This window comes from Muntiacus reevesi, chromosome 14 (genome assembly GCF_963930625.1).
Source record: "Muntiacus reevesi chromosome 14, mMunRee1.1, whole genome shotgun sequence".
In the NCBI taxonomy this organism is placed as follows: domain Eukaryota; kingdom Metazoa; phylum Chordata; class Mammalia; order Artiodactyla; family Cervidae; genus Muntiacus; species Muntiacus reevesi.
Window position 1 is genome coordinate 39,600,161 of NC_089262.1, and position 27,948 is coordinate 39,628,108.

At 36.6% G+C, this 27,948-nt stretch overlaps 1 protein-coding gene across 1 annotated transcript in view; it reads right to left on the minus strand.

The window, feature by feature from the left end:
* HCN1 (hyperpolarization activated cyclic nucleotide gated potassium channel 1) overlaps positions 1–27,948 on the minus strand; it is a 442,779-nt gene that overhangs the window by 54,447 nt on the left and 360,384 nt on the right. The window contains exon 5 of the mRNA XM_065905565.1: positions 26,631–26,777. Coding sequence (XP_065761637.1) covers positions 26,631–26,777 — 147 coding nt within the window. The remainder of the gene's footprint in view (positions 1–26,630; positions 26,778–27,948) is intronic.

Consider the following 27,948-nt stretch of genomic DNA (forward strand, 5'->3'; position numbering starts at 1 on the left):
TAAGATTCCCTGGAGAAGGGATAGGCTACCCACTCCAGGATTCTGGCCTGGAGAATTCCATGGACTACAGTCCATGGGATTGCAAAGAGTCGGACACAACTAATTGACTTTCAGTTTAATGGAAACAATCAAGTGAGTCTTGAGGTTAGTGAAAATTTTAAAAGCTCTTCTCCATCAATCATATTTCTTTATAGCACATTTTCTTAGAGAGAACATATTTAGTTAAGTTATTAATATCACTCTATTAGTAAAACAAAACTTTTAACACTCCTCCTCTTTAATCACAGGTCCTTATAGCACATTCACTTAAATAAAACACACAGTTAAGTTATTAATATCTCTACTCTCCATCCAGATTCTTTATGGCAGTTGTTCTAATGAGAGTTTTTAGCGACATGTCTGGCTTGAATTAGGAGCATTGTCTATATGCAATATATTGAGGAACATTCACTCCCTAAGGGAATCGGACACATGGCCCTGACCTTGAGATAATAAAGTATGACCCCATGAACCCACCAGGCTCCTCTGTACATAGAATTTTCCAGGCAATGGAGTGAGTAGCCATTCCCTTCTACAGAAGATATTCACAACCCAGGGATCAAACTTGGGTCTCCCACATTGCAGGCAGATTCTTCACCATCTGAGCCACCAGTGAAAGTGTTAATCGCTCAGTCATGTACGACTCTTTGTGATTCCATGGACTCATAAAGCCCACCAGGCTTTATCTACCTCAGTGATTCCTCTTTTGCTCTATCTCAGTGATTCCCCTGTCCATGGAATTCTCCAGGCAAGAATACTGGAGTAGGTTGCCATTCCCTTCACCAGGGGATCTTCCTCACACAGGGATCATACCCAGGTCTCCTGCATTACAAGCAGATTCTTTACCAACTGAGCCACCAGGAAAGCTGCAAGGGAAATCCACAAGGGAACCAGACACATGACCCTGACTTTGATGCCAAAGTCCTGCAGATTACTAAGTTTACTTCAAAACTTAAAAAAAGGAAAATTATTTCTTCCCCAAGTATCTTATCATACCAGATAGTATGGGAGTGCTAGAAAACAAATAAAGAAACCAGCAAAAACATCAACAAAAAGCCCACACAATGAAAAGGATATTTCAAAGAACCCAACTAAAAGAGCTACCAAGCTAGTGCTGTAACAACTTGAGTAACAAAACAAATAATGTAATATTGGTTTAACCTCAAATTGAAAGATAAATATGAGCCTGAAAAAAAAAAGTGAAAGAGTTAGTTACTCAGTCGTGTCTAACTCTTCATGACTCCATGGGCTGTAGCCACCAGGCTCCTCTGTCCATGGAATTCTCCAGGCAAGAATACTGGAGTGGGTTGCCATTCCCTTCCCCAGGGGATCTTCCCAACCCAGGGATCGAAGCTGGGTCTCCTGAATTGCAGGCAGATTCTTTACTGTCTGAGCCACCAAGGAATCCCAAAATATGAGCTTGTACATATATAAATAAATAACTTAGTAAGTTAAAAATTAGAGGAAAACAGACAAATCTCCTTTTCAAATTCCAAATAAATCAATGTTTATATATTGAAAACACAGCATAATATAACAGCAAGACAATGACAATGAAGAATCCTACATTTGATCTTACTTTGACATGTCAGTTTAAGATACTGAGGAACATTCACTCCCTAAGAGAATAGGACACATGACCCTTTCTTTTTCCGCAGTCCATCCCAATATTTTGCTAAAGTACAACAGGATTATTCACATTAATTGTTAGTGTAGAGAATACTTTTTAAACTATATTATGGATATTGTTAAAATGCATATCTTAAATATACACAAATCTTAGATGAATTTTTGAAATATATATGAACCCATATAACCTCCTGGATCCATGTACAGAACAATTTTTAGAAGGCTTCCTGTTTTCTTTTTCCAATCAAGCCCAGAGATTCTCACTCTTCCGACTTATATCACTATAAGCAGTTGAACTTGAAATTCACACAAATGGCGTCACATACTGCAGACTCTTTAATGTCTTGCCTCTTTTGCTCATCATCATGTCAGTGTGATTCATCCATGCTGTTGTGTGGCAGCAGTTGTTTCTTTTTCTATTTCAGGCTGTATTTCATTTTATGACTATGCCACAATTTATTTCTCCATTCCACCTTTCATGACACTTGGGTTGCTTCCAGTTTCAGGCTAATAAAATCAGCCTGTTATGAACATTCTTGAAGTGCCTTATGCACTGATTTCTCTTGCATATTTACCTTATGTTGGAACTGCTGGGTAATTGGATAATCATGTTTTTAACTTTGGTAGATACCGCCAAAAGTTTTCTAAAATGATTATATTATTTTCCACATATGCCAGCAGTAAGTATATTGAGTTGCCCTATATCACTGGAAAAACTTGATATTTTAACTCTTAATTTTAGCCATTAGCCATTAGGGCTCAGATGGTAAAGAATCTGCCTGAAGTGTGGGAGACCTGGGTTCGATCCCTGGGTGGGGGAGATCGCCTAGAGAAGGCAACCCACTCCAGTATTCTTGCCTGGAAAATTCCATGGACAGAGGAACCTGGTGGGCTGCAGTCCATGGAGTTGCAAAGAGTCAGACATGACTGACTAACACTTTCACTTTCATTAGCTATTAGGAGATACGCGGTTTTACTCCACGTTTTGCCAGTGATTAATGTTGCTACGCACATTTTCATAGGTTCACTGGTCAAATGAATATTTTGTTTGGTGAAGTGTCCAGTCAATAGTTTTCCCTGATTTTTCTATTTAAGGAGTTCTTTTTATATTCTTGACAGGAGCTCTTTGTTGGGATATGCACTGCAAATAGCTTCTTCCCATCTGTGGTTTGCCTTTTCACTCTCAATGGTATCTTTTACTGTTGGTAATTTGATTTCTAGTTTAACTTTATGACAATAAGAAAACATGGGATTTGATATATTTAGATTGCTTCAAGGATTTATTTTAACCATAAATCTGTGCTTTGGAATCACACATATTCTGTAACCTTGGGAAATTTTATGCAATATCTTCTTTGTTATTAAAAAGAATAGCAATATTTTAAGGTTCCTTCTAGCACTAGAATTCTTTATTGACAACTCAAGTATCATTCTGGAAAATTTTGTAAAACATTTTGTTCTCTTTCATTCTATATTATTTTATTTCACACAGTATAGCTCTAAAAAGTTTTAAGCGTGGTCGCTATAAATATAATTACCATCATTGCAATAATGAATCATAGAGTAATCTTAACAAAACAGAGTTGCTGCTGCATTGCTAAATTCCTACACCCAACACGCTCTGTATTTTTAGACTGTATGAAGCTCACAAGGTTTCCTTCTAAGAACTTATGTTAGACAGACGTTCAAATGGCAGCCAATGTGCAGACTTTTATGTGAACTTTAGAAACAACTAAGTGCATGCAGCCAAATCTGTATCAAATGATACTTTATCACCTAGAGCATCCTATAAAACGGTGCTGCTGATGTTGTCCTAGTTTTCTCTTTTCATTCAGTTGCCTGGAATAGGCAGAATCAAAACAGAGTAACTGGGTATGTTAGGAGTTTCTTTAAAGTAGAAATAAGTTTAAGGATGAACACAATAAAAATAAGAGATGATATTTATGGGGTTCTTCTTGGTTCCAGGTATTTATTTAAACAAAGCTATACAAGTACTGGATTTTCCTGGTAGCTCAGACGGTAAAGAATCTGCCTTCAATGCAGGAGACCTGGGTTCGAACCCTGGGTCAGGACAATCCTCTGGATAAGGGAATGGCAGTTCACTCCAGTATTCTTGCCTGGAGAATCCCATGGACAGAGGAGCCTGGTGGATCACAGTCCATGGGGTCACAAAGAGTCAGACATGACCGAGTGACTAACACTAGGAGTGGAGTCTTTCTCCCACTACTACCACAAGTATTAAATTATTTTATCCTCACAAAATCCTATGCCTTAGGTATTATTACTACCCTACTTTATAGAAGACATTGAATAATATATCAAAGACCACAAAATTTCAAGAAAAACTATGGTTTATTGGATAGCCCTTGACCAATTCTAAGAAGTCATCTTGCATGCTCAGCTTTTAAATTTTTTATTATTATGATCATTTTTATGTTTTATTTATTTTGAATTAATTTTTATTGAAGTGCAGTTGATTTACAGTGTGTTCGTTTCTGCTGTATGGCAAAGTGAATCAGATTTGCCACAGTTTTTAAAACATGCTACTTCATACAATTTGGCTATCTGACTGGCTTTGTAAATCAACAGATTCTGAGATCTTTGAACTGTAAAGCAAGAGACTGCAAGAAGACGGAGGGTGACCAGAGTTTCTTGTTATTGTTTGTTGGGGTATGTCTTGTGTTAAAGGAGACAGTGTCAATGTGTATCCTTTACATCTCCCTTTTAAGAAATGTTTCTTCAGTTATATCTCTGGTTCGCCCTATATACCCCACAAAGGAACACTGTAATTTGACAAATTAAAGATGGTATGTAGAAGGGAAAGAAAGGGAATAATATATATTAGGCACCCATTTTAAGTAGGTACTTTACATATTATGCCTCATTTTTTCCTGGAGAATAAAAACCAAAGGATGAACTTGAATTTGATTTTATTTCCCCACATATATAAAGAATGAAGATAGTGGAGCTGAGAGAGAAAATACATTGTTCAAGGCACAAAGCTGGAATACATCTAGGGAAACTCGTCATTATTATTTGACTAGCCAACCACTGTTCATTCACTCCATTATGGGCCTCCCTATTACCTGGGTCAAAGTCACAAAAGCTGAGCAGTTAAAATTAACTCACACTCCTATATTTTGCAATTCTCTATGCTTAGGAACAAATAGTCACTTTTATTATTTCATAACTTTTTCAATCAAAAACTTTACCCATTTCAGATAAATACCTATTCTTTTTTACATCAATTATTTCTACTTCTCCAATGTAGAAGAATGTAGTTTACATTTTAAACTAATTTGAATGCATTTAAACTAATTTTATGCAGTATACACATTTTCAGGGCAATATATTTGCTGTTACATAATTCTTCAAAAATAAAAAATTCTAGCTAATATATATTAACTATATATATATAGATATATACATGTAAAGGATCTTTGAGTCTATTATATGTGATCCAGTTGCTATGAAAATATAGCTGCTTGAACAATAATTATCAAAAGTTATTTTGAAAACTGAGAAAAATAATGTTTCTTTTATGTACTTATTTAATCTTCAATTATCAACATTCATTTATATATCTAGTAAATAAGAAGCATCTTCTCTGTCCAGAAATTAGTGCAGAATGTAAATATGCAAGAAGACAAATGAAATCTTGAAGCACAGCTAAATTATTTGAACTCATGAACTCATTTCCTCAAACAACCCCATGACATAGTCACAAATGTTGAAGGGAAATAATGAGATATTGGTGTCAGAAATTATACAATAGTTAATTTAAAAATAAGCATCATAAACCTGGAGCCTAAAGATACTTAAAAAGGATGTTAGGCTTCAGGTGGTTGCTCTGAACCTGAAGTTTTATGAGAAGAGATATATACCATATTAGTGTCTTATGGGATACAGATGGTGCTTTCATAGGATTTTGAAAGGAGCCATTACTCATAAGAGGGTAAGTACCACTAGCCTAAATGTAGTATAATGACTTTGATGATGATTATAGTTAATATTTATTGAATGCTTATGACAGAGGAGCTTGGCAGGCTATAGTCTATGGTGTTGTAAAGAGTTGGATATGACTGAACACTTGTCAGTCAGTCACTGAATGCTTTGGGTTTTCTCCTTTAATTACAACAACCTGATATACCTATATCATTAACCCAGCAGTACAGATGAGCCAAAAATTTTCAAATAGATTGTCATTTCACAAAAATCACATAGCATGTAGGAACTGAGTCCAATATTTAAAAGTATACAGTCTGTTTCTAGAGTAACCTTGTCTAATCTAGTAGTCATTGGCCATATTGAGTTACTGACCATTAGTAAATATTTATTTAATTTTAACCACTTACCAGCTTTAAGTTTAAAGCTGATATGAGTTATTAGAAAATATTAAATTGTTTGCAAAAACTTGGAAAGGTGACTATATTTCTTAACTGCAAATTTTATGAAACCTATATACATATCAAGCAGTATAAAAAATTAACATTCTAACTGAAATGTTCTGTCAGAATGGCTATCATCAAAAAGTCTACAAATAATAAATTCTGGAGATGGTGTGGAGAAAATGGAACCCTCCTAAACTGTTGATGAGAATGTAATTTGTTCTCGCCACTATGGAGAACAATATGGAGGTTCCTTAAAAAAACTAAAAATAGAGCCACCATATTATCCAGCAATATTAATTCTGGGCATATATCTGCAGAAAACAATAATTCAAAAAGACATAGGCACCACAGTGTTCACTGCAGCACTGTTTACAACAGCCAAGATATGAAGGCAACCTAGATGTCCATCAACAGATTGATGAATAAAGAAGATGCAGTGCATATATACAATGAAATATTACTCAGCCATAAAAAGAATGAAATTACACCATTTGTAGCAACACAGATGGACCTAGAGACTGTCATAGTAAAGGAGACAAAGACAAATACCATATGATATTGCATAAACGTGGAATCTAAAAAAAGGATGCAAATGAACTCTCTTATGAAACAAAAACAGATCCACAGACATAGAAAACAAACTTATGGTTACTAAAGGGAAATGGAAGGGGGAGGGAGGAATTAGCAGTTTGGGGTTAACATACACACACTATTATATATAAAATAGATAACAGACAAGGATCAACTGTAGAGCCCATAGAACTCTATTCAATATTTTAAATAATCTATAAGCAAAAAGAATCTGAAAAGAATATGTATATTTACATATGTATATATATACATACATATATATATATAACACATATAAAACTGAACTACTGTGCTGTATACCTGAACAACATTGTAAATTAATTATACCTCAATTTAAAAAATAGAGCTGATTCTGGACTTAATCTAAAAAGATGAATGTAAACTATCTCATTAAAGATATTTTTTAAATTGATTACATTTTGAAATTATAATATGGTGAATATACTGAGTTAATAAAATTTATCATACTTAGTTTCATACATTTATTTTTAAAATGTCACTGCTAGTGTGAAGTCAAGTGGGCCTTAGGAAGTATTACTACGGACAAAGATAAAGGAGGTGATGGAATTCCAGCAGAACTATTTAAAATTCCAAAAGATTATGTTGTTAAAGTGCTGAACTCAGTATGTCAGCACATTTGGAAAATTCAGCAGCGGCACAGGACTGGAAAAGGTCAGCTTTCACTCCAATCCCAAAGAAGGGCAATGCCAAAGAATGTTCAAAATACTGTACAATTGTGCTCATTTCACAGGCTAGCAAGCTTATGCTCAAAATTGTTCAAGCTAGTCTTCAGCAAAACATGAAGCAAGAACTTCCAGATGTATGAGATGGGTTTAGAAAATGCAGAGGAACCAGAGATCAAATTGCAAACATTCGCTGGATCACTGGGAAAGCCAGGGAATTCCAGAAAAAAATCTACTTCTGCTTCACTGACTACACTAAAACCTTTGACTATGGAGATCACAAGAAACTTGAAAATTTTTCTTAAAGGGATGGGAATACCAGACAGCCTACCTGCCTCCTGAGACACCTGTATGCATGTCAAGAAGCAACAGTTAGAACTGGATACGGAACAGTGGACTGGCTCCAAATTGGGAAAAGAGTACGTCAAGGCTGTATACTGTCACCTTGAATATTTAACTTATATGTAGAGTACATCATGTGAAATGCCAGACTAGATGAATCACAAGCTGGAATCAAGATTGCCAGGAGAAATATCAACAATCTCAGATGTGCAGATGATACCACTCTAATTGCAGGAAGCAAAGAGGAACTAAAGAGCCTCTTGATAAGGGTGAGAGAGGAGAGTGAAAAAGCTGGCTTAAAACTCAAAATTCAAAAAACTAAGATCATGGCATCTGGTCCCATCACTCCATAGAAAAGAAATAGGGAAAAAGTGGAAACAGTAGCAGATTTTATTTTCTTGGGCTCCAAAATCACTGCTGATGGTGACTATAGCCATGAAATTAAATGATACTTGCCCCTTGGAAGGAAAGCTATGAAAAACCTAGATAGCATATTCAGAAGCAGAGATATCAGTTTGCTAACAAACATTCATATAGTCAAAGCTATGATTTTTCCAATAGTCATGTAGGGGTACGCGAGTTGGACCATAAAGAAGACTTAGTGTCAAAGAATTGAAGCTTTCAAATTGTGGTGCTTAGAAGACTCCTGAGAGTCCCTTGGACAGCAAGATCCAACCAGTCCATCCTAAAAGAAATCAACCCTGAATATTCATTGGAAGGACTGATGTTGAAGCTGAAATTCCAATACTTTGGCCAGCTGATATGAAGAGCCAATTCTTTTTCTGGGAAAGATTGAGGGCAAGAGGAGAAGGGGACAACAGAGGATGAAATGGTTGGTTAGTATCACTGACTCAATGAACATGAATATGAGCAAAGTCTGGGAGATAGTGAAGGACAGGGTAGCCTGGTGTGCTCAGGGTAGGATGTGACCGAGCAACTGAACAACTAGAAAATTTAAACTTACATATGTAATGTGATTCATCTTATATTTTGACTCAACAGAGAGCATTCTTGCAGAAAAAAGCATGATATAATATGTATGAAACGTAGATGCAGTTTTAGATTTTTTTTATTCTTCACGTAAAATATGTTACTTATTGAGGAAACCAACAAGACAAACATAAAGTATAATTTTTTGATATTTATTTCTACTTTGAAGAGAGAGGTGAAACTGAAGGTAAAATTTTCATAGAAGAGTAAAACATTGTTCAGTTTGATTCTTGAAAAGATTAGATTTAGATCTGCTGATTTCTAAGAAGAGCAAATGAATATCTGGGAAAAGCTAACCAACATTTTTTTTTTTTAAAGACCTCACTGAAAAGCTCTAAGAAGTGATCTGCAGTCATTACCTTTAAAACCATTACATGAAGTTTGTGAGGCAATAAATAAATAAAAGTGTTCATATCAGCTTCTGAGGAGTCCTTAGTGTCCTGGGAGAGGGCATTTCTGAAAAGACTGTTGAAATTGTCCAACACAGAGTGGGGTTCATAGCGATTGCCCAGAGTGGGTAAAGTTTGGGTTCGCAGTATGATGTAGAACCATTCTTGGGAAATAACAGAATATATTCAGGATTAGTCTATGGGACTAATCATGGCTCTTACGAAGACAGCGTCAATAAGGAAAAAAATAAGCTCTGATGGCCTGCCAAAGATGGCATTTTCCTACTTGGATGTATTTATAATATTTTTTCCCAGATACAGTTTATCAGGCTCCAGTCCAGATTCAGAGAATCTGAATCTAAATCTTTAAGGGATATGACTCAAAAAATTCTTGTTTTTAATACCACATTTCAAGTCATAAGCAGTCAGATATGGAAACTATGGTCCCTAAAATAAAGAAGTATCCGCAAGTTGAGGAAGGAAGATACATATGTATATATTCAGTGTAAGATAATTGTAAAAAGTAAAATAAACATGGGTGAGACTCTGTGTCTCTTGCTATGTATGTATCTGAGCTTCGTCATTGATACCAAAACCAGCTGACTCAGTGTCTGTACAAAGTGACTCATACCTTAAACTTTTTACTTGTAAGCAACTCTACCTAGATAACTGTAATGATTACATTAAACAATACAAGGAAAATATTTAATTTCACTGTGTTATCTATCATTTACCATTATAAGTAACAGTTGTATTATAAAACAAATGAATGTTAAAATCAAAGTAATGGTAGAGACTATATATTCTATAAAATTTCAGAGAAACAGGAGTTCAGAGTAATTTGGTAAGAAGAGCCTGCCAGGTTCCTCTGTCCATGGAATTTTCCAGGCAAGAATACTGGAGTAGGTTGCCATACCCTTCTCCAGGGGATCTTTCCCACTCAGGGACTGACGGGTCTCCTGCATTGGCAGGTAGACTCTTTATTGTCTGAGCCATCAGGGAAGCCAAGAATATATTAGGTCAGATTTTTTTTCTAAAAGTTGAGTTGAGTAATGGTTATTAAAGACAAAAGTCAAGATAGGAGCAGGGGTTCAGAAGATAAAAATGATAAGATAGTCTTCGAGCACAGTCAGTGATATTCCCTTTGGCCAAAGTAAAAATTCTTATAACTCCCTAATGATGTAGTAATTCAGAAATTGAATTGCAAATTAAATAGACAGTCCATTTTTTTTTAAAGAAGCACATAGTTGAAATTAAAAAAAAAATTCCCTCAGCATTTCCAACAGGCTTATAGTGATCTGGTGGTCTGTATTTTAATTTGCGAGATGGTTGACTGAATGTATAAGTCAATCACCCCATACAAACCTTAATGCTTGAAAATGTTTTAATCACTTATGCAAACATTGACTAACAAGTTAGGTAACTGCTTCAATTTCTGAAAGTCAAAGCATTTCCCTTGATTTCTGTTTCCCCATTACAGAAAATTTATGAAGAGCTGTTTCGTTAGTTGGGATAATGTCTTTTTTTTTTTTTTAAAGAGAGCATTTAACTATCTTTATAATTCCTAAATAATCTGAAAATTAAAAATATGTAATAAAATTCAAAGGTAAGAAATACATGTAGTATTTATTTGGGGGAATTTAAAGGAGTTAGAGATAAGAAAGTGAGGTCTCTTAAAAAACTTTGGTTAGAGATGTGCTATGTGCTTAGTAACTCAGTTGTGTCTGACTCTTTGCCACCCCATGGTCTTAGCCCACCAGGCTCCTCTGTCCATGGCGATTCCCCAGGCAAGAATATTGGAGTGGGTTGCCATGCCATCCTCCAGGGGATCTTCCCAACCCAGGGATCGAACCCAGATCTCCCGTATCATGGGTGCCTTCTTTACCATCTAGCCACCAGAGAAACCGAAGAATACTGGAGTGGGTAGCCTATCTATTCTCCAGGGGATCTTTCTGACCCAGGAATCAAACCAGGGTCTCATGAATTGCAGGCAGATTTTTTACCAACTGAGCTGAAATGAATAACATTTATATGGAGGAAGTTAAAGGAATTAGAGGTAAGATAAGGAGTTAGAAGATTGATGAATTAATGTATAGGGTGCCCTCAATTTTAGTTAACTGCAGTTTTACATCTTATTAAAAAAATAAAAATTGTTATATTAGCAAGCAATTGTATTTTTAAAAATCTTTAAAATCAAAATGAATATACACATATCCCTTAAAATAATAAAAGAAAAAAATCACTATATTTCCATCACTGAAAGTAATTTATGTATTCTTTTAATGTGATTTCTTATCCACCTTAACTTAATTGAAATCATAATAACACTGAATATCTATTATTCCCCACATTTATAACATAAAATGCTTACCATTTTGAGTTATGGTCTTCAATAACATTCTTTTTAATGGCCACACAATATTTTGTCTTGTGTTAATCATAGTTATATTAAGAGAAACCCAATAGAGATAAAGAGATAAATAGTCTGCAATGGACTCTTAAATACTGGCCAGCTTCAATATTTTTCACCATTTCTTATTTTTAAATTCGGCTATAGCATTAATTGCTAGGTTCATAGCCTCATCATTTTATGAGTTAAAAGGTAACTGGCCTAAAATCTCTGCATATACAAATGACAAATTATGATTAAGTGACTTAAATGAAATCTGCCTGCTTGTAAAGAATAGATCAGAACATGGTGAATTTTGAGAGATACAGATTCAAAAATTTAAATGTTTTCTGTAGTTACAGTTCTCATATGCATCTAATTTGGTTCTGAGATATTAAATCACATTTAAACTTTACCAGACGAATGCAAATGAAGCTTGAGATTAATTTGGTCTTTGCATACTCCTACTGTTTTGTCTTCCTAGAACACAGGAACATATTAGGTACCATGCAGGATGTCAGCAGATGACATAAAATTCTCTTAACATTCACTTAAATTTGATTGTACAGGAAAGAAAACAATGTAGAAACAGATCAAAAAGCCTAAATCAAAATATTGTATATTAAGACTTCCCTGGTGGTCCAATGGTTAAGAATCTGCCTGCCAATGCAGGGGACACAGGTTCAATCTCTGGTCCAGGAACTGAGATCCTACACACAGCAGGGCAACTAAGCCTGCGTGCCACAACTACTGAAGCCCGTGAGCTCTAAAGCCTGTACTCTGCAACAAGAAAAGCTGCCGCAGTAAGATGCCCATGCGCCACAAATACAGAGTAGCTCCCACTCGCTATAACTAGAGAAAGCCTGCAAGGAGCAACGACAAGCCTGCGTGCTGCAACAAAGACCCAGGCCAGCCAAAAATAAACAAATTAAAAAAAATTGCATACTGGCAATGACAGTGTTCATTAGAGAATGAGTATCACTGTCCCATTCTGGAATTCTAGGCTGAAGCTCAGTCAGGATTTGTGTAAACACGAGGGAGAGCAGCTCCAGTGGTCTGCAAACTGTGAGCAAGTTGTAGAGTGATTTACAGAACAGGAGTGAAGCCCACTTGGCAGGATAAAAACAGATTAATCTGGACTGTCAAATACAGTGACTACATCAAACAGCTAACCTAAAAAATATTATTCAAACAGGAACTGCGGATAGTACAATGAGAAAAAAATTCTGAGAAGGGATTTGGAGAATTTGATGAAAACCTATTCATGAAATTTTATAATAAAATCCACATAAATTCTTTTTCACCATTAACAGGCCAGCAATAGAAATAACAGTATGTGTACATGTGCAAAGGACATGAGGAAATCAGGCCACTCCCTGAAACTAAGCAGGCATTCAAAGCTGCATTAAACATTTATTTGTTGTCACATTAGTTAGATTTAAGCATTGCACGTGTTGGCCAAGCATTATGGGCTTAATGGTGACACCGCTACATTCATATGTTGAGGTCTTAACTCCCAGTACTTCAGAATGTGCCTGTGTTTGGAGACAGGACTATTAACGAGGAGATGAAGTTAAAATAAAGCTGTGAGAGTAGGTCCTAATCCAGTCTGACTGCCATGAGAAGAAAAAACCTGAGCACATGGGAAGAAAGGTAGCCTTCTGCAAGCAAAGGACAGAAGCCTCAGAAGAATCGAAACCTGCTGACACTTGACCTTGGACTTCAGCCCCGAGGAATGTGAGATAATGATTGTCTGTTGTTTAAGCCACCTTGGTATTTTGTGATTACAGCCCCAACAAATTAACATAGCGAGTTAGGCTGGCTAAAGTGTGGCAGGAAGGAGGAAGCTGCCCCCTTGGAGTATCTGTCAAGACACAGCAGCACGTCAGCGCTGGAAGTACAGCAGTGGCAGGGATAATACGTATGATCCAGCTCAGACGGCTCTGAGAAGCTGTAGAATACAGCCCACACACATCAACAGCTTCTGCGCTCTTCAGTCTGGGGTGAAATAAATTAAAAAACAGAAAACAAAAAAAAAAACTTTACTTACACGAAAAAAGGATTTTGCTTTATTTTTGTATTGAGTGTGAAGTATCATGGGCATTTAGTTGACAAGAGCTACAGGCAGATGGAAATGACTTTAGAAGCAGGACGAGAGTTATAATGATGGGTGCTATTTTATAAGATTCACTTTTTAGATGTTTATAAAATATATACAACAATATTTATAGTTTAAGCATTTCCATGTATACAATTCACAAGAACATTCATAATGTTGTTGAGCGTTGCCACTAGTGATTGTGCGTGCTGAGTCACTTCAGTCGTCTCTGACTCTTGATACCCCATGGACTGTAGCCCGCCAGACTCCTCTGTCCATGGGATTCTCCAGGCAAGAATACTGGAGTGGATTGCCATGCCCTCATCCAGGGATCTTCTTGACCCAGGGATCGAACTGGCATCTCTATGTCTCCTGCACTGGCAGGTGGGTTCTTTACCACTAGCGCCACCTGGGAAGTTCCTCTGTATCTATACCTAGAACATTCTCATGAATTTCAACCAAAGTTCTGTAACTTTTAAACTATAACTTTCTCCCTGCACTCAAATCACTGATAAATTCTACTCTCTGTTGCTATGAATGTGCTTATTCCACCAGCCTCATAAGTGGAATTATACAACACTAGCACAGGATTAATTTTTGAAGTCCTAAACACTGTCACCTAGAAAAAAATTGGGGTGGGGTAAGTACTGAAGTTCAGTTCAGTTCAGTTGCTCAGTCTTGCCTGACTCTTTGTGACCCCAGGGACTGCAGCACACCAGGCCTCCCTGTCCATGACCAACTCCCAGAGTTTACTCAACTCATGTCCATTGAGTCAGTGATGCCATCCAACCATCTCATCCTCTGTCATCCTCTTCTCCTTGCACCTTCAACCTTTCCCAGCACCAGGGTCTTTTCCAAAGAGTCAGTTCTTTGCATCTGGTGGCCAAAGGATTGGAGTTTCAGCTTCACCATCAGTCCCTCCAATGAATATTCAGGACTGATTTCTTTTAGGATGGACTGGTTGGATCTCCTTGCAGTCCAAGGGACTCTCAAGAGTCTTCTCCAACATCATAATTCAAAAGGATCAATTCTTTGGTGCTCAGCTGTCTTTATAGTCCAACTCTCACATCCATACATGACTACTGGAAAAACCATAGCCTTGACTAGACAGACCTTTGTCAGCAAAGTAATGTCTCTGATTTTTAATAGGCTGTCTAGGTTGATCATAACTTTTCTTCCAAGGAGCAAGTGTCTTTTAATTTCATGGCTGCAGTCACCATCTGCAGTGATTTTGGAGTCCAAAAAAATAAAGTTTCTCACTGTTTCCATTGTTTCCCCATCTATTTGCCATGAACTGATGGGATCAGATGCCATGATCTTAGTTTTCTGAATGTTGAGCTTTAAGCCAACTTTTTCACTCTCCTCTTCCACTTTCATCAAGAAGCTCTTTAGTTCTTCACTTTCTGCCATAAAGCTGGTGTCATTTGCATATCTGAGGTTACTGATATTTCTCCCGGCAATCTTGATTCCAGCTTGTGTTTCATCCAACTCAGTGTTTCTCATGATGTACTCTGCATGTAAGTTAAATAAGCAGGGTGACAATATTCAGCCTTGATGTATTCCTTTCCCGATTTAGAACCAGTCTGTTGTTCCATGTCCAGTTCTGTTTCTTCCTGACCTGCATACAGATTTCTTGAGAAGCAGGTCAGGTGGTCTGGTATTCCCATCTCTTTAGGAGTTTTCCACAGGTTGTTGTGATCCACACAGTCAAAGGCTTTGGCATAATCAGTAAAGCAGAGTACTGAAGGGATGTTAGGAAAAATCAAGGAAAAGGTACAGCGATCTGGCTCTTGCTCAATGATACAAACTGTGTTCCTCCTGACCCTCCCAGTTTCCCTTTCCTCCATGTCCTCCCCAGTACTTGCTATATCTTGTCCTTTGATAACAGACATTCCAATAGATGTGAGGTGATATGAGGTGATAGCTCCCTGTGGTTTTGATTTGCATTTTTCTAATAATCAGTTAAATTCAGCACATTTCAATATGTCTCAGGGCCATTTGAATGTCTTTTCTGGGGAAAAAAAAAAGTCTATTCGGGTCCTTCGCCCACTTTTTAAATGGACTACTTGATTTCCTGTTCTTGAGTTATGTCAGTTGTTTATATATTTTGAATATTAACCTATCCTCAGATGTGTGGATTCCAAGTATTTTCTTCCAGTCAGTGGGTTGTCTTTTTATTGTGTTGATTGTTCTGCAGAAACTTTTTAGTTTTATGTAGTTTGGCTAACAGTTTTTATTTTATTGCTTGTATTTTAGGTCTCATCCAAAAAAATCATTTTCAGAGCCCATGTCAAGAAGCATTTTTTCCTATGTTTTCTTCTAAGAGTTTTGTGATTTTAGGTCCATATGTTTAAATCTTTCTTTGGGATTGGAATGAAAACTGACCTTTTCCAGTTCTATGGCCAATGCTGAGTTTTCCAAATTTGCTGGCATATTGAATGTAGCACTTTCACAGTGTCATCTTTCAGGATTTGAAATAGCTCAACTGGAATTACATCACCTCCACTAGCTTTGTTCATAGTGATGCTTCCTAAGGCCCACTTGACTTCACATTCCAGGATGTCTGGCTCTAGGTGACTGATCACAGCATCGTGATTATCTGGTAGGTGAGTGATCACACCATCGTGCTTATCTGGTAGGTGAATGATCGTACCATCGTGATTATCTGGGTCATGAAGATCTTTTTTGTACGGTTCTTCTGTGTATTCTTGCCACCTCTTCTTAATATCTTCTGCTTCTGTTAGGTCTCTACCATTTCTGTCATTTATTGAGCCCATCTTTGCATGAAATGTTCCCTTGGTATCTCTAATTTTCTTGAAAAGATCTCTAGTCTTTCCCATTCTATTGTTTTCCTCTATTTCTTTGCACTGATCACTGAGGAAGGCTTTCTTCTCTCTCCTTGCTATTCTTTGGAACTCCAATACTTTGGCCATCTGATGCAAAGAGCTGACTCATTTGAAAAGACCCTGATGCTGGTAAAGACTGAGGGCAGAAGCAGAAGGGGAAAACAGAGGATAAGATGGTTGGATGGCATCACCAACTCAAAGGACATGGATTTGGGTGACTGTGGGAGTTGGTGATGGACAGTGAGGCCTGGCATGTTGCGGTTCATGGGGTCGCAAAGAGTCGGACACGACTGAGCAACTGAACTGAGCTGAACTGAATTTAAGTCTTTAATCCATTTCAAAGTTTAGTGAGTAATGTCTGCTTTGCTCTGGCAATTAACCATATGTAACTTCCTACATTTCTTGTATTTTTAGTAATGTATTTTAACTTTTTCTTCATTTTTTTTTCATGTTTTTCTATCTTTTCTTGACAAACACACAGTAAAGCACTGTGGGACTAGAAACTACATTTTATAATTTACCTTCTCATCATGCTTGAATCAGTATCTTGTACACATTAAGAAATCAAGAAATGGTTTTTGTCTGTTTGTTTTCTAAAAACTAGGAATACAAGGGAAAAGTTCTAAGATGAAAGACTCAATTTCTTTCCTTAGTAATGTGACCAAGATTAGATCACTTACATATATTTTCTAGCCTTTGGTTACTGTGCCTTTTATGTGAGTATATGACACACAATTCCTGTATAGCTTTATAATACTATGGGTCTGAAAGAAAGTGAAAGTGAAGTCACTCAGTCATGTCCGACTCTTTGCGACCCCGTGGACTATAGCCAACCAGGCTCCTTCGTCCATGGAATTCTCCAGGCAAGGGTACTGAAGCAGGTTACCATTTCCTTCTCCAGGGGATCTTCCCGACCCAGGGATTGAATCCAGGTCTCCAGCATTGGAGGCAGACGCTTTAACCTCTGAGCCACCAGGGAAGCGTCTAGGCTATTTTAATTAATCTGAACTAAACACATTTTAGGAGACATTTAAAAAACCAACAAGTATGTACTTTAAAAGTTTATTCTGAATTACACTAAATATATGTATGCAAATTAGGATTTTTTCCCTAACATTCTATTCAACAAATTAAAGGTCAGAAGGACAGTATTATACTCTCAGCCCAATTCATGTTCTGTGAAAATGAAATATACTGACGTCCTATATTCTGCTGGGACACATGATCTGTACCTATTTTCAGCCCACAGTTCTTCACATGCCATTGTTTAAAAATAGATCAGTTCTGAACTTTGGAGACAGACTTAGAAGTGCATTAACCTCTTTCTCGACTGTTAAGTTTGCCATTTTGCTCTAATCAAATCAGTATAAATCTGATCATGATAAAAATAGACCTTCTTACTTTGTACACATTCCAACAGGCTGTCATAAGCAGGAGGGTATGGCTCACTGAATTTTTCTAATTAGTTTTTTGTTTTAAATATACTCCTGCATTAAAGCGTCATCAGTCTCTGATCCTAGCGTTCCAATGCTAAGTTTTGATGCTAAGATGCTGTCTCCAGCGGGCTGGTTGTTAAACTGGAGGGAGGGCTTGTTAGCAGATTGTTTGAATAAATTCCAAAAGAAATGAGACATACGATAAACCTGGAGTTAGTGTCCCTCTGAGGTATGGTCTAACACCCTCTATATGACCTCTCATAGCACTAACACTCCGTTATAATTGCTGACTTAAATGTCTGTCTTTCATCAAGTTGTAAGAGCCGTGTGGGTTGCGACTATATACTATTTTTCACGGAATCATAGTAATACTAAGAATCAAATTTTACTGTGTACTTACTATGTACCAGGCACTTTTCAAACTTTTAATGTTGTTTTTTCTCACTTAATTTTAAAACATCTCTGTTAGATACTTATCATCATCATTTATATTTAAAGATGAAGAAAGTAAAATATGTACAAGTTGTGAAATAGCTCAAAGTCGTGCAGATACTAAGTTGTGGTGCTGCATTTATATGAGGGTATTGGCACCATGGAGAACAGTGTGGGACTTACCATATGATCCAGCAATCCCACTACTGGGCATGTACCTGGAGAAAATCTTACTTCAAAAAGATACATGCACCCCAATGTTCATTTCAGAACTACTTACAACAGCTGAGACATGGAAGCAACTGAAATGTCCATCCACAGATTAATGGATAAAGATGTGGTATGTGGGATTGCTGGATCATATGGTAAGTCCCACACTGTTCTCCATAGTGCCATTCAGCTTAGTTCAGTTCAGTCACTCAGTCATGTCCGACCTTTGCGACCCCATGAATCGCAGCACGCCAGGCCTCCCTGTCCATCACCAACTCCCGGAGTTTACTCAAACTCATGCCCAGCCATCTCATCCTCTGTCGTCCCCTTCTTCTCCTGCCCCCAATCCCTCCCAGCATCAGGATCTTTTCCAATGAGTCAGCTCTTTGCATGAGGTGGCAAAGTACTGGAGTTTCAGCTTCAGCATCAGTCCTTCCAATGAACACCCAGGACTGATCTCCTTTAGGATGGACTGGTTGGATCTCCTTGCAGTCCAAGGGACTCTCAAGAATCTTCTCCAACACCACAGTTCAAAAGCTCAATTTTTTGGTGCTCAGCTTTCTTCACAGTCCAACTCTCACATCCATACATGACCACTGAAAAAACCATAGTCTTGACTAGATGGACCTTTGTTGACAAAGTAATGTCTTTGCTTTTTAATATGCTGTCTAGGTTGGTCATAACTTTCCTTCCAAGGAGTAAGCTTCTTTTAATTTCATGGCTGCAATCACCATCTGCAGTGATTTTGGAGCCCCCCAAAATAAAGTCTGACACTGTTTCCACTGTTTCCCCATCTATTTCCCATGAAGTGATGGGACCAGATGCCATGATCTTAGTGCCATTAGCCTCATATAAATGCAGCACCACAAACTTAGTATCTGCACAGCTTTGGGCTATTTCATAACTTGTACATATTTTACTTTCTTCATCTTTAAATATAATGATGATGATAAGTACCTAACAGAGTACATACAATGGAATATTATTCAGTCTTAAAATAAGTATACCACACATACAATGGAATATTATTCAGCCTTCAAATAAGTATGAAATAATGCCATTTGCAGCAACATAAATAGGCCTAGAGATGATCATACTAAATTAAGTCACACAGAGAAACACAAATCTAAAAAATGATACAAAAAACTTATTTGCAAAACAGAAACAGACTCACAGACTTAAAAATAAACTTGTGGTTACCAAAGGGGAATGGTGGGGAAGGGGGCTATAAATTAGGAAATTGGGATTAACAAATACACAGTATTATATTAAAATAGATCATCAAAAAGGATCCACTATATAGCACAGGGAACTCTACTTAGTATTCTGTAATAACCCATATGGGAAAAGAATCTGAAAAAGAATAGACATATGTATAACTAAACCACTTTGGTGTATACCTGAAATTAACATAACATTATAAATTAACTATTTGTTATTTGATTGATCAGTTGTGTCTGACCTGTTGTGACCCCATGGACTGTAGCCTGTCAGGCTCCTCTGTCCATGGGATTTTATAGGCAAGAATTCTGGAGTGTGTTGCCATTTCCTTCTCCAGGGGATTTTCCCGACCCAGATATCAAACCCGCAAGTCCTGCATTGGCAGGGGGATTCTTTACCACTGAGCCACCAGTAAACTTCAGTATAAAATAAAAACAAACAAAAATTGAGGCCAGTGGAACCAGGGCCATATTCTACCCCTGACGCTGCATGGCTCCTCCATAGTTGGCTTTCACTCATACATGATGCTATTCAAAACACTGAGAATATTATAAAGGCAATTTAAACCATTCAAAACAATGAAACAGAAGACCTCTGAGCCCACAAGGCAAAACAGGTGCATATTTTAAGTGGATGGAAGAAGAATAGGAGGGCTCTGCAGGCAAACCGGGACTGTGTACAACTGGGACGGAGAGGAGGTTTCTGGAGATCACTAAGTCCATTTTTGCAGACTCAGAATTTTAAGCAGACACAGACACAGATCAACCAGAGAGTGAAGAACATAGATGACAGATAACTAATGCATCACTATAGTGGCTCTAATTTAAAATGCCAAGTTTCTAGGTACTATTCTAAGCAATTTTTTTCAGAAAACTGTAGTTGTTCCTGTATTCTCGGCTCCATGTATATTAGTTGACAGTGAAACAAAGATAGTTTTTTTAGATGACTTTCCAATCACTTCTCAGGATGCTGACAATGCCAGTGGGGCCAGTGCTGTGGTCATATGGCCTAGCTCAAGGATGAAGAACACACAGACTTATGTGTCATTCTGAATTTTCTCCACCTTGAGTGGCTCACTGCTTAGCTTCAGACAGGGAATCCAGCAACTTCTGTTTTACGAACCACTGACATTACCCTAGGCACACCTGGCATAACAATGTAAGAAAAATAGTATTTGTTTTCTACCTATCCCATGGATACTATTAATATTATACAGTTTGGACAAAACACTCAGATACCTTTAAAAATTGTACTGCCTTGGCATACTCCCCCACTCCTCAGGTTTACTCAGAAATAAATCACTAATGTGTATAAACATTGAGAAAGTTAAAAAGAAGATAAAAACAACTGCATGCAAAATAGGACCTTCTGGGTTTTTAGTGTGTATATCAAAACAAACTCACAGAGGAATCTAAAGATGCCAGCATCCTTTCATTATATGTTAGAAACCACATTCTCTATAGTACAATCTAAAGTGATACTAAAAACGTTAAGTGGCCACAGTACACCACAATTCTGGGTATCACTTTTCTTCATGCCAGCATCTCTATTGTGTCTCCAAAATGCTCCCTTCAAGTTCTAATCATCTAATAATCTCCAGCCTCTAACAATTTGACTTTATTTATCCAACAAGCAGTTATTAAAGATGTACTATGGAGGGGCTGGAGCTATGGTGGAAATCAAGAAGTCCTTACATTTTTGGGTCCTGAGTTCCTATAGCAGATCAGACAATTAACAAATAAATAAAAAGAGACAAGACAACAAAGTGATATATACCAACAACAAAGCTCATGTGATGGAGAATGCAAGGAAATTAACTCAGATGAACTTCTCAGTGGAGGTCCTGCTAAGGAGGTAACATTTTATTGAGACCTCAACAATGAGTCAGGTATTTATTGAAGGCATTTCAGCAATTTGTGTCCAATGTATGAAAGAGATAAATCACCTAGTTTCTGCACAGGAATTCTTTCAATAAAGTAGTGCTCTTGAAATATCTACTAGCTAAATTATTTTGCATATGCATGATATGAGTTTCTGGTAAGAACTTTCAAAGGTCACACAAATGAAATTCTTCCTGCCATTTTACATCTAAGAGATTCTTCATATTTAAAAATATTCAAACACATTGAAAATAAAGGATGAAGAATAAAATAGATAAAACACAGATTTAATTGATTATGAGTAAGGAATAATTTCACATTCCTGTATTTTCAAACAATGGGTTTTTTAATGTTTTTTAGAATCTAAAGTTTGACCTGACTTTCACTTTTGTACATTTGTGAGTACCCAGACTTGTGTTAGCAGAAATTGTTGCTCTAAAGTATATATCAGCATCTCAAATTATGCAAAATACTTTCTTAAAAAAGAGGATTCTGGACAATGAAGCATTTTAAGCTAGAAGTCTTATTAAAATGTAAGATAATTGTTGGCTCAAACTTGAATATATGATTAACAATTACATGTGGTATGTGTTTGTGCATACAATGCACATCTTATATTTTTACCTTTTATTAAAATATACATATCAAATAATCTAGTTTTCCCTTTCTAAGTGTCTTGGTTTCATTCATTTTATATTTATAGTATCAATCATTCAATGTCTTATATGCCAGGCACTTTCTGGACACAAGAGGCACAATAGGGACCAAAATACATCTTTGCATAAATTAACACCTCATCTTCTAAATTAGAATACAGCTTTTGAAAGACAGAATGATGTATTTTACTACTTTTAAAATGTTTCTTGTGATCGACCACTATGACCTAAATATAGCAGGTACATAATACTCCAAGTTAACAGAGAACATGATATATTTCCCATTGTTCTTACTAAACTTTTCTTTGTAAAACATATCTGGCTTTTTTAGATCCAGGTTTCATTTGAATAATGACTTCTATTACCTGCTGGCCAGTGTCTTTGCTTCCCTTCCTACGCTACTCTTCCTGTTTCTATAGGTTTAGTTCATATTAAAGTTTGACTTTTGTCTGACTCTGATGCCAGAAGAGCAAAAGTTGAAGAACAAAGGAACAAATATTGTTTTTATCTTTTTAAGGTGTTAAACATTTCAGCATTTCATGCTTCTACTTCTAAGATCTTTAATTTGATTGAGTATCCATATTTTTTTGCCCTGCTTTTCACTCATAATTCAGTAAAAGACCATTTTTCTAATAAACATTTAATGAGCTCCTATCAAATACTAGTCATTGGAGACACCAAGATACTATGGCAGTCTCTATCCTCAAGACGCTCACAGTCTTGAAAGAGACGAAGAGTAAGCTGACAAATGAAATACAGTGATAGGGAGTTTTCAGAGAAAATTTATGAAGAAACTCATGGCTAGTAAGACTGTTTGATGGAAAATTGAAGGAAAGTTGGGTAGAAAGGATTGAAGATAGAGAGGGTAGCATAAAGAAAGGCCAAGAGACAATCAGCAACATTTTTCCTCCCAGGGAAATCATCCACAATTTTCTGTCAGTGAATCATGAATGTAAAGGAGGAGGCAGACCAGAGAGCTTCTCCAGTGCAATTCAAGCAGCTTGGCCTTTTTCTTAGAGGGGATAGGAGGCCATAGTTAGACTCCAAGAGAGTAACATTGAACTTGTGTTGTATATCATTCAATATGAAAGCCAAGGGATGGCATGCATTTGAGCTAATTGATATCACAGGCAGGGAGGAAAGTGGTGGGTGCACGTCAAAAAGTGAAGTAAAAGATGCTGAAGCTTTGAACTATGCTGCTGCTGCTGCTAACTCGCTTCAGTCGTGTCTGACTGTGCAACCGCATAGACGGCAGCCCACCAGGCTCCTCTGTCCCTGGGATTCTCCAGGCCAGAACATGGCATTTGAAAATATAAGGGAAAGATTATTATAAGTGAATGACAGAATAGTTGTAGGAATTGAGGGAATTGGGGGCATGTGTATGGATGTGAGAGTTGGACTATAAAGAAAGCTGAACACTGAAGAACTGATGTTTTTGAACTGTGGTGTTGGAAAAGACTCTTGAGAGTCCCTTGGACTGCAAGGAGATCCAATCAGTCCATCCTAAAGGAGATCAGTCCTGAATATTCACTGGAAGGACTGATGCTGAAACTCCAATACTTTGGCCACTGGTGCGAAGTACCACCTCATTGGAAAAGACCCTGATGCTGGGAAAGATTGAAGGCGGGAGGAGAAGGGGACGACAGAGGATGAGATGGTTGGATAGCATCACCGTTGCAATGGACATGAGTTTGAGTAGGCTCTGGGAGGTGGTGATGGAGAGGGAAGCCTGGCATGCTACAGTCCATGGGTCGCAAAGAGTCAGACACGACTGAGCAACTGAACTGAAGGGGATAAAAATGAAAAGTGGAATTTTTCCACTTAAGATCAGAATCAAAGTGTGGCAGTAACTAATAACAAACACATGATTAAGAAAATTTTCTTGTTATCCTGATTTTATATTACATTAAGCATTTTTAGCATGAAGAAATGTTTCTTAATCATAGCTTTTTAGGGTTCACTTTTATTCTCACTTTCTGTTGGCTTTCTATAGTCCCTCAATGACATTTCCTGTTGGAATCCTTTTCTGCTTCTTTCAAATAAATCAGTAGATTTATTGTATCCATCTGCCTATTGATTCCATCTTTAATCCCTGATACTGTCTATTTAGTTACCTTTGTTTCTACACTATGGCCCATCCTACCCCACCTTTGAATCCTGCCTGACCCTTGAGAACCTAACCTGGTATCAGTATCCTGTTTGGCCCCTTAGTGAAGAGGATTTATATTTAAAACAAAATCTATAATCCAACAAAGATATAAAGCAAAACATATTAATAGATTAAAAAACATGATATATAGCTTTTTAAAAAATACAAAGGTTTAATTCTATTTCTCAAAGCAAAAAGATTTGGATGTTATTATTTGATTGAGGACTCTGTAGAGAAAATAAGTTAATCAATAGCAGATATTCAGCTCCTTCTGTTTCCAAAACTCTTAACTGATGTCTTAAGGCTTAAAAAATATAAATAACTTAAAAAAAATATAAATAACTTTTAATGGATGTAGATACTTAGGGATGGTTATAAATGGTAAAGATGCTAGGTGAAATGGACATATTTACTGAGTATTTTTATATTTGCTACATATAGTAGGAATTTCAAGAAAAATTTAAAATATAGAGGAAGTGACCTTTGCTCTTAAGGAACTTTCAAGACAAAAGTGGAGGAAACTAATGTGGAAAAATTGTGATAATAGACAAAATGGAAAGTAGTACTCAAGCATTATGGACTCGGTGCCCTGGGGGTCAGGGAAAAAAGAGACCAGATCTAATCTGGACAATCAAAGGAAGTAAAAATAAAGAAGTATTATTTGAACTACATTTGCCAACAGATGAGAAACATATCTGGAAAACATATGATGCAAGTTGAGAAATCAGAATTGCTTTTTCCAAAATAGTAAGTTGCACAATTTGGCTATAGGCCACTTTGGAAAATATAGGGCAATAGGGAAAAATAAAGCTGGAAATTTAGCAAGGATCAGAGCATAGAAGGGCTCAAATATGAGCCCAAAGAGGCTCTATTTGATGTAACTGTAAACACAATGTTTCTGAGCAGAGACATGACTATCTCATACACGTAAAAGAAGATTAATTTGGCATCACTGCTTTAAGTGGTAACTAGAGAAAACAGACCAAAGGTTGGAAGGTAAACTAAAGGGACAGTGCAAATAGTCCATGTGACAGCAATAAGGTTAGGGTCATGAACTTGATAAAAGAGACAAGGACACAGGTGTAAGATACATTGTTACAGTGAATTGATAGCATTTGGTGATTGACTGGATGTGCAGAGCAGAGAAAGATTAAAAAAGACAAAAGTTTTACATTCTGTATGACTCAAAATAATAACTAAAATATTTACAGGAAGAGAGACTTCAAAGGATAAATGGCTTAGTGATGGAAGATAATCACTTTAATACATAGTTTACTATATATGTATGGCAAATGGAAATCATGTAGCAATGGCAAAGGGAAATCATATAGCTTTTAAGAAAACAGAGATTATGTCAAGAATTTGGAGGTCAAATTTCCAGAACTAAAGAGAGACATGAAATAAATAAGAAAATAAATCCAGAAATGGAAAGTGAAAAGCCAAAGGCAGTAATGGTTTAGTGTTAGAGGAGCTCCCCCAAAAGATTCAGGATATAGGTGTTATTAAGTGTTTAAAAGAACTGCCAATGGATCCAAGACAAATGATGTCATGACTAAATGTTCACTGATAATTTTCAAGGAAACGATTTTGGTAAAGAAGTGGAGGTTGAACCATAGTGGAAGATAATTATAGAGTAATCTTTCTAGATTGGTAGTAAAAGAAAAGAGAAAGAGAAAACCAGTGTAAGAAACACAATCATGAGAATGTTCTTTTGATCTAGGGGTGACCTGAACATTCTAGTGGGCAGAGGGAAGACATCTAGCAGGGGAAGGAAGGGCCACTTGAGAAAAGAGGTGGTTATAGATGTTGCAAAGTGTTTTAATGAGGTAATATTAAATGAATGACTCACAAGGGTCAAGTAGTCTGTGATTAGGGTCCAGGAGATAAACAGGGAAAACAAAAATAGGAAAAAGGTAGAAATCACAAAGAAGTTAATGAAACAGTTTGGTGAGCAGGAGATGAGAGAGTGGAAGACTGGGAGGCTATGGACAATGAGGACCAATGAAAGGACATGTAACCAGGGATACAGAAAATAAATTGGTATCTTGAGAATCATAATTAGAAGAACAATTCTCCATTCATTTTTTAAAAACACAGAGCCTGTAAATGTGAGAACATAAGGGTGAATAAAGGGAAAAATTGTTTTAACATTCAGTTTTAAATTTTTTTGAGTAATGTCAAAACATGGAATTCAGGATTTTCCAGGAAAAGAGAAAGTAAACAATTACACTCGTGGAGACTGAGGACAATAAATCTTACCTCTCTTAGAGGATCATTGAGTTCATTGAGAATATTTTCCTCATCAAAGATTTTCCCTTGGTATCTGTGTTCATAATAATCATGTATCTTTTGACGCATATCAGCTGGTAACTTATGGAACGACATGTATTGCTCCACTTGCTTATACTGTAAGGAAAGGAAAAAACAAAAATTAGAAAACGTTGTTAGGCTGTATGAGAAACCATGATGTGATTTTGTTATGCTATATTTGACAACTTTTGAGTAACAGTAACAAAATGAAGAAATTCTTTAAGGTGAAAGAATTAATGTACTAGGTTGTAAAGTACCTACTCGATGTCACATACTATAGATGGTATGTGTTTAAGTAAACATTTCCTGTAAAGACCTGAAAAGTTATGGAGAGGAAACGTGGAAGGAGTTCAGAGTGAACTGGGTGTAGCCCCAAAAATCCAGTGATGAGGCAAGATAAAAAATGTAACGCTATTAAAAAAAAAAAATAGCAGTTCTAAAAGAAGTATGCAGTTGCTGTTAAGGATTTGGAGAAAGAATCTCATAACTTTGGATAGAACAAAGGTTTTATCTTAGACCTTATAGCTAAAGATAAGACCTAATTAAAATTTTAATCTGGATGCACAAAGTTTGGCAACCGTTTGTAAGTCATATATACTCACACGACACTCATGCCCTATAAATTAAGAGATTATGTTTGACTTAAATTTACGATGTAGAAAAATATCAGAATGAGACTAGATCCACATAGTTTTATAGCTTAAACTGAATTCAGACACTTAATTTTATTTAAATAAGTACTTTTTAAACCTGATTGTTTATAAAACTTGGGCTGAGGTGGTCTTTGGGGAATGATTTGCATTCCTAACTCCAGAGATTGATTCTGTTGAGGGACTTGCCTTTGTAAATTTATATATGTACTCATATACATAAACACACACTTTAAAAAAAAGTCCCTGCAAATGAAACAGGAACCCAGAAGCACGTATATTACTTGGTAGCTTATTAGAGGAGAATTTCAGGCTTTAAAAAATCAGAATCTGCATCTTAAGAAAGATGCCCTGGATGACTCACACACATTTAGATTTGAGAAATATTCCCTTGATATTTCAAATGCAGGCAGTCATAAGACTATACTTTGAAAAAAATTGGTTAGAACCCCCTAAATTAGTTCCACTGTGCAGATGATAAAGCTGAGTACAAATAAAAAGGTAGGTAATAAAATTGGATAAAGATAATGGAAAAAAATCTTTCCTTAAACATGACATATTTGGTGTATTATCTATGAATATTTTTGTTTCAAATCTTTTCCTGATAACGGAGCTCA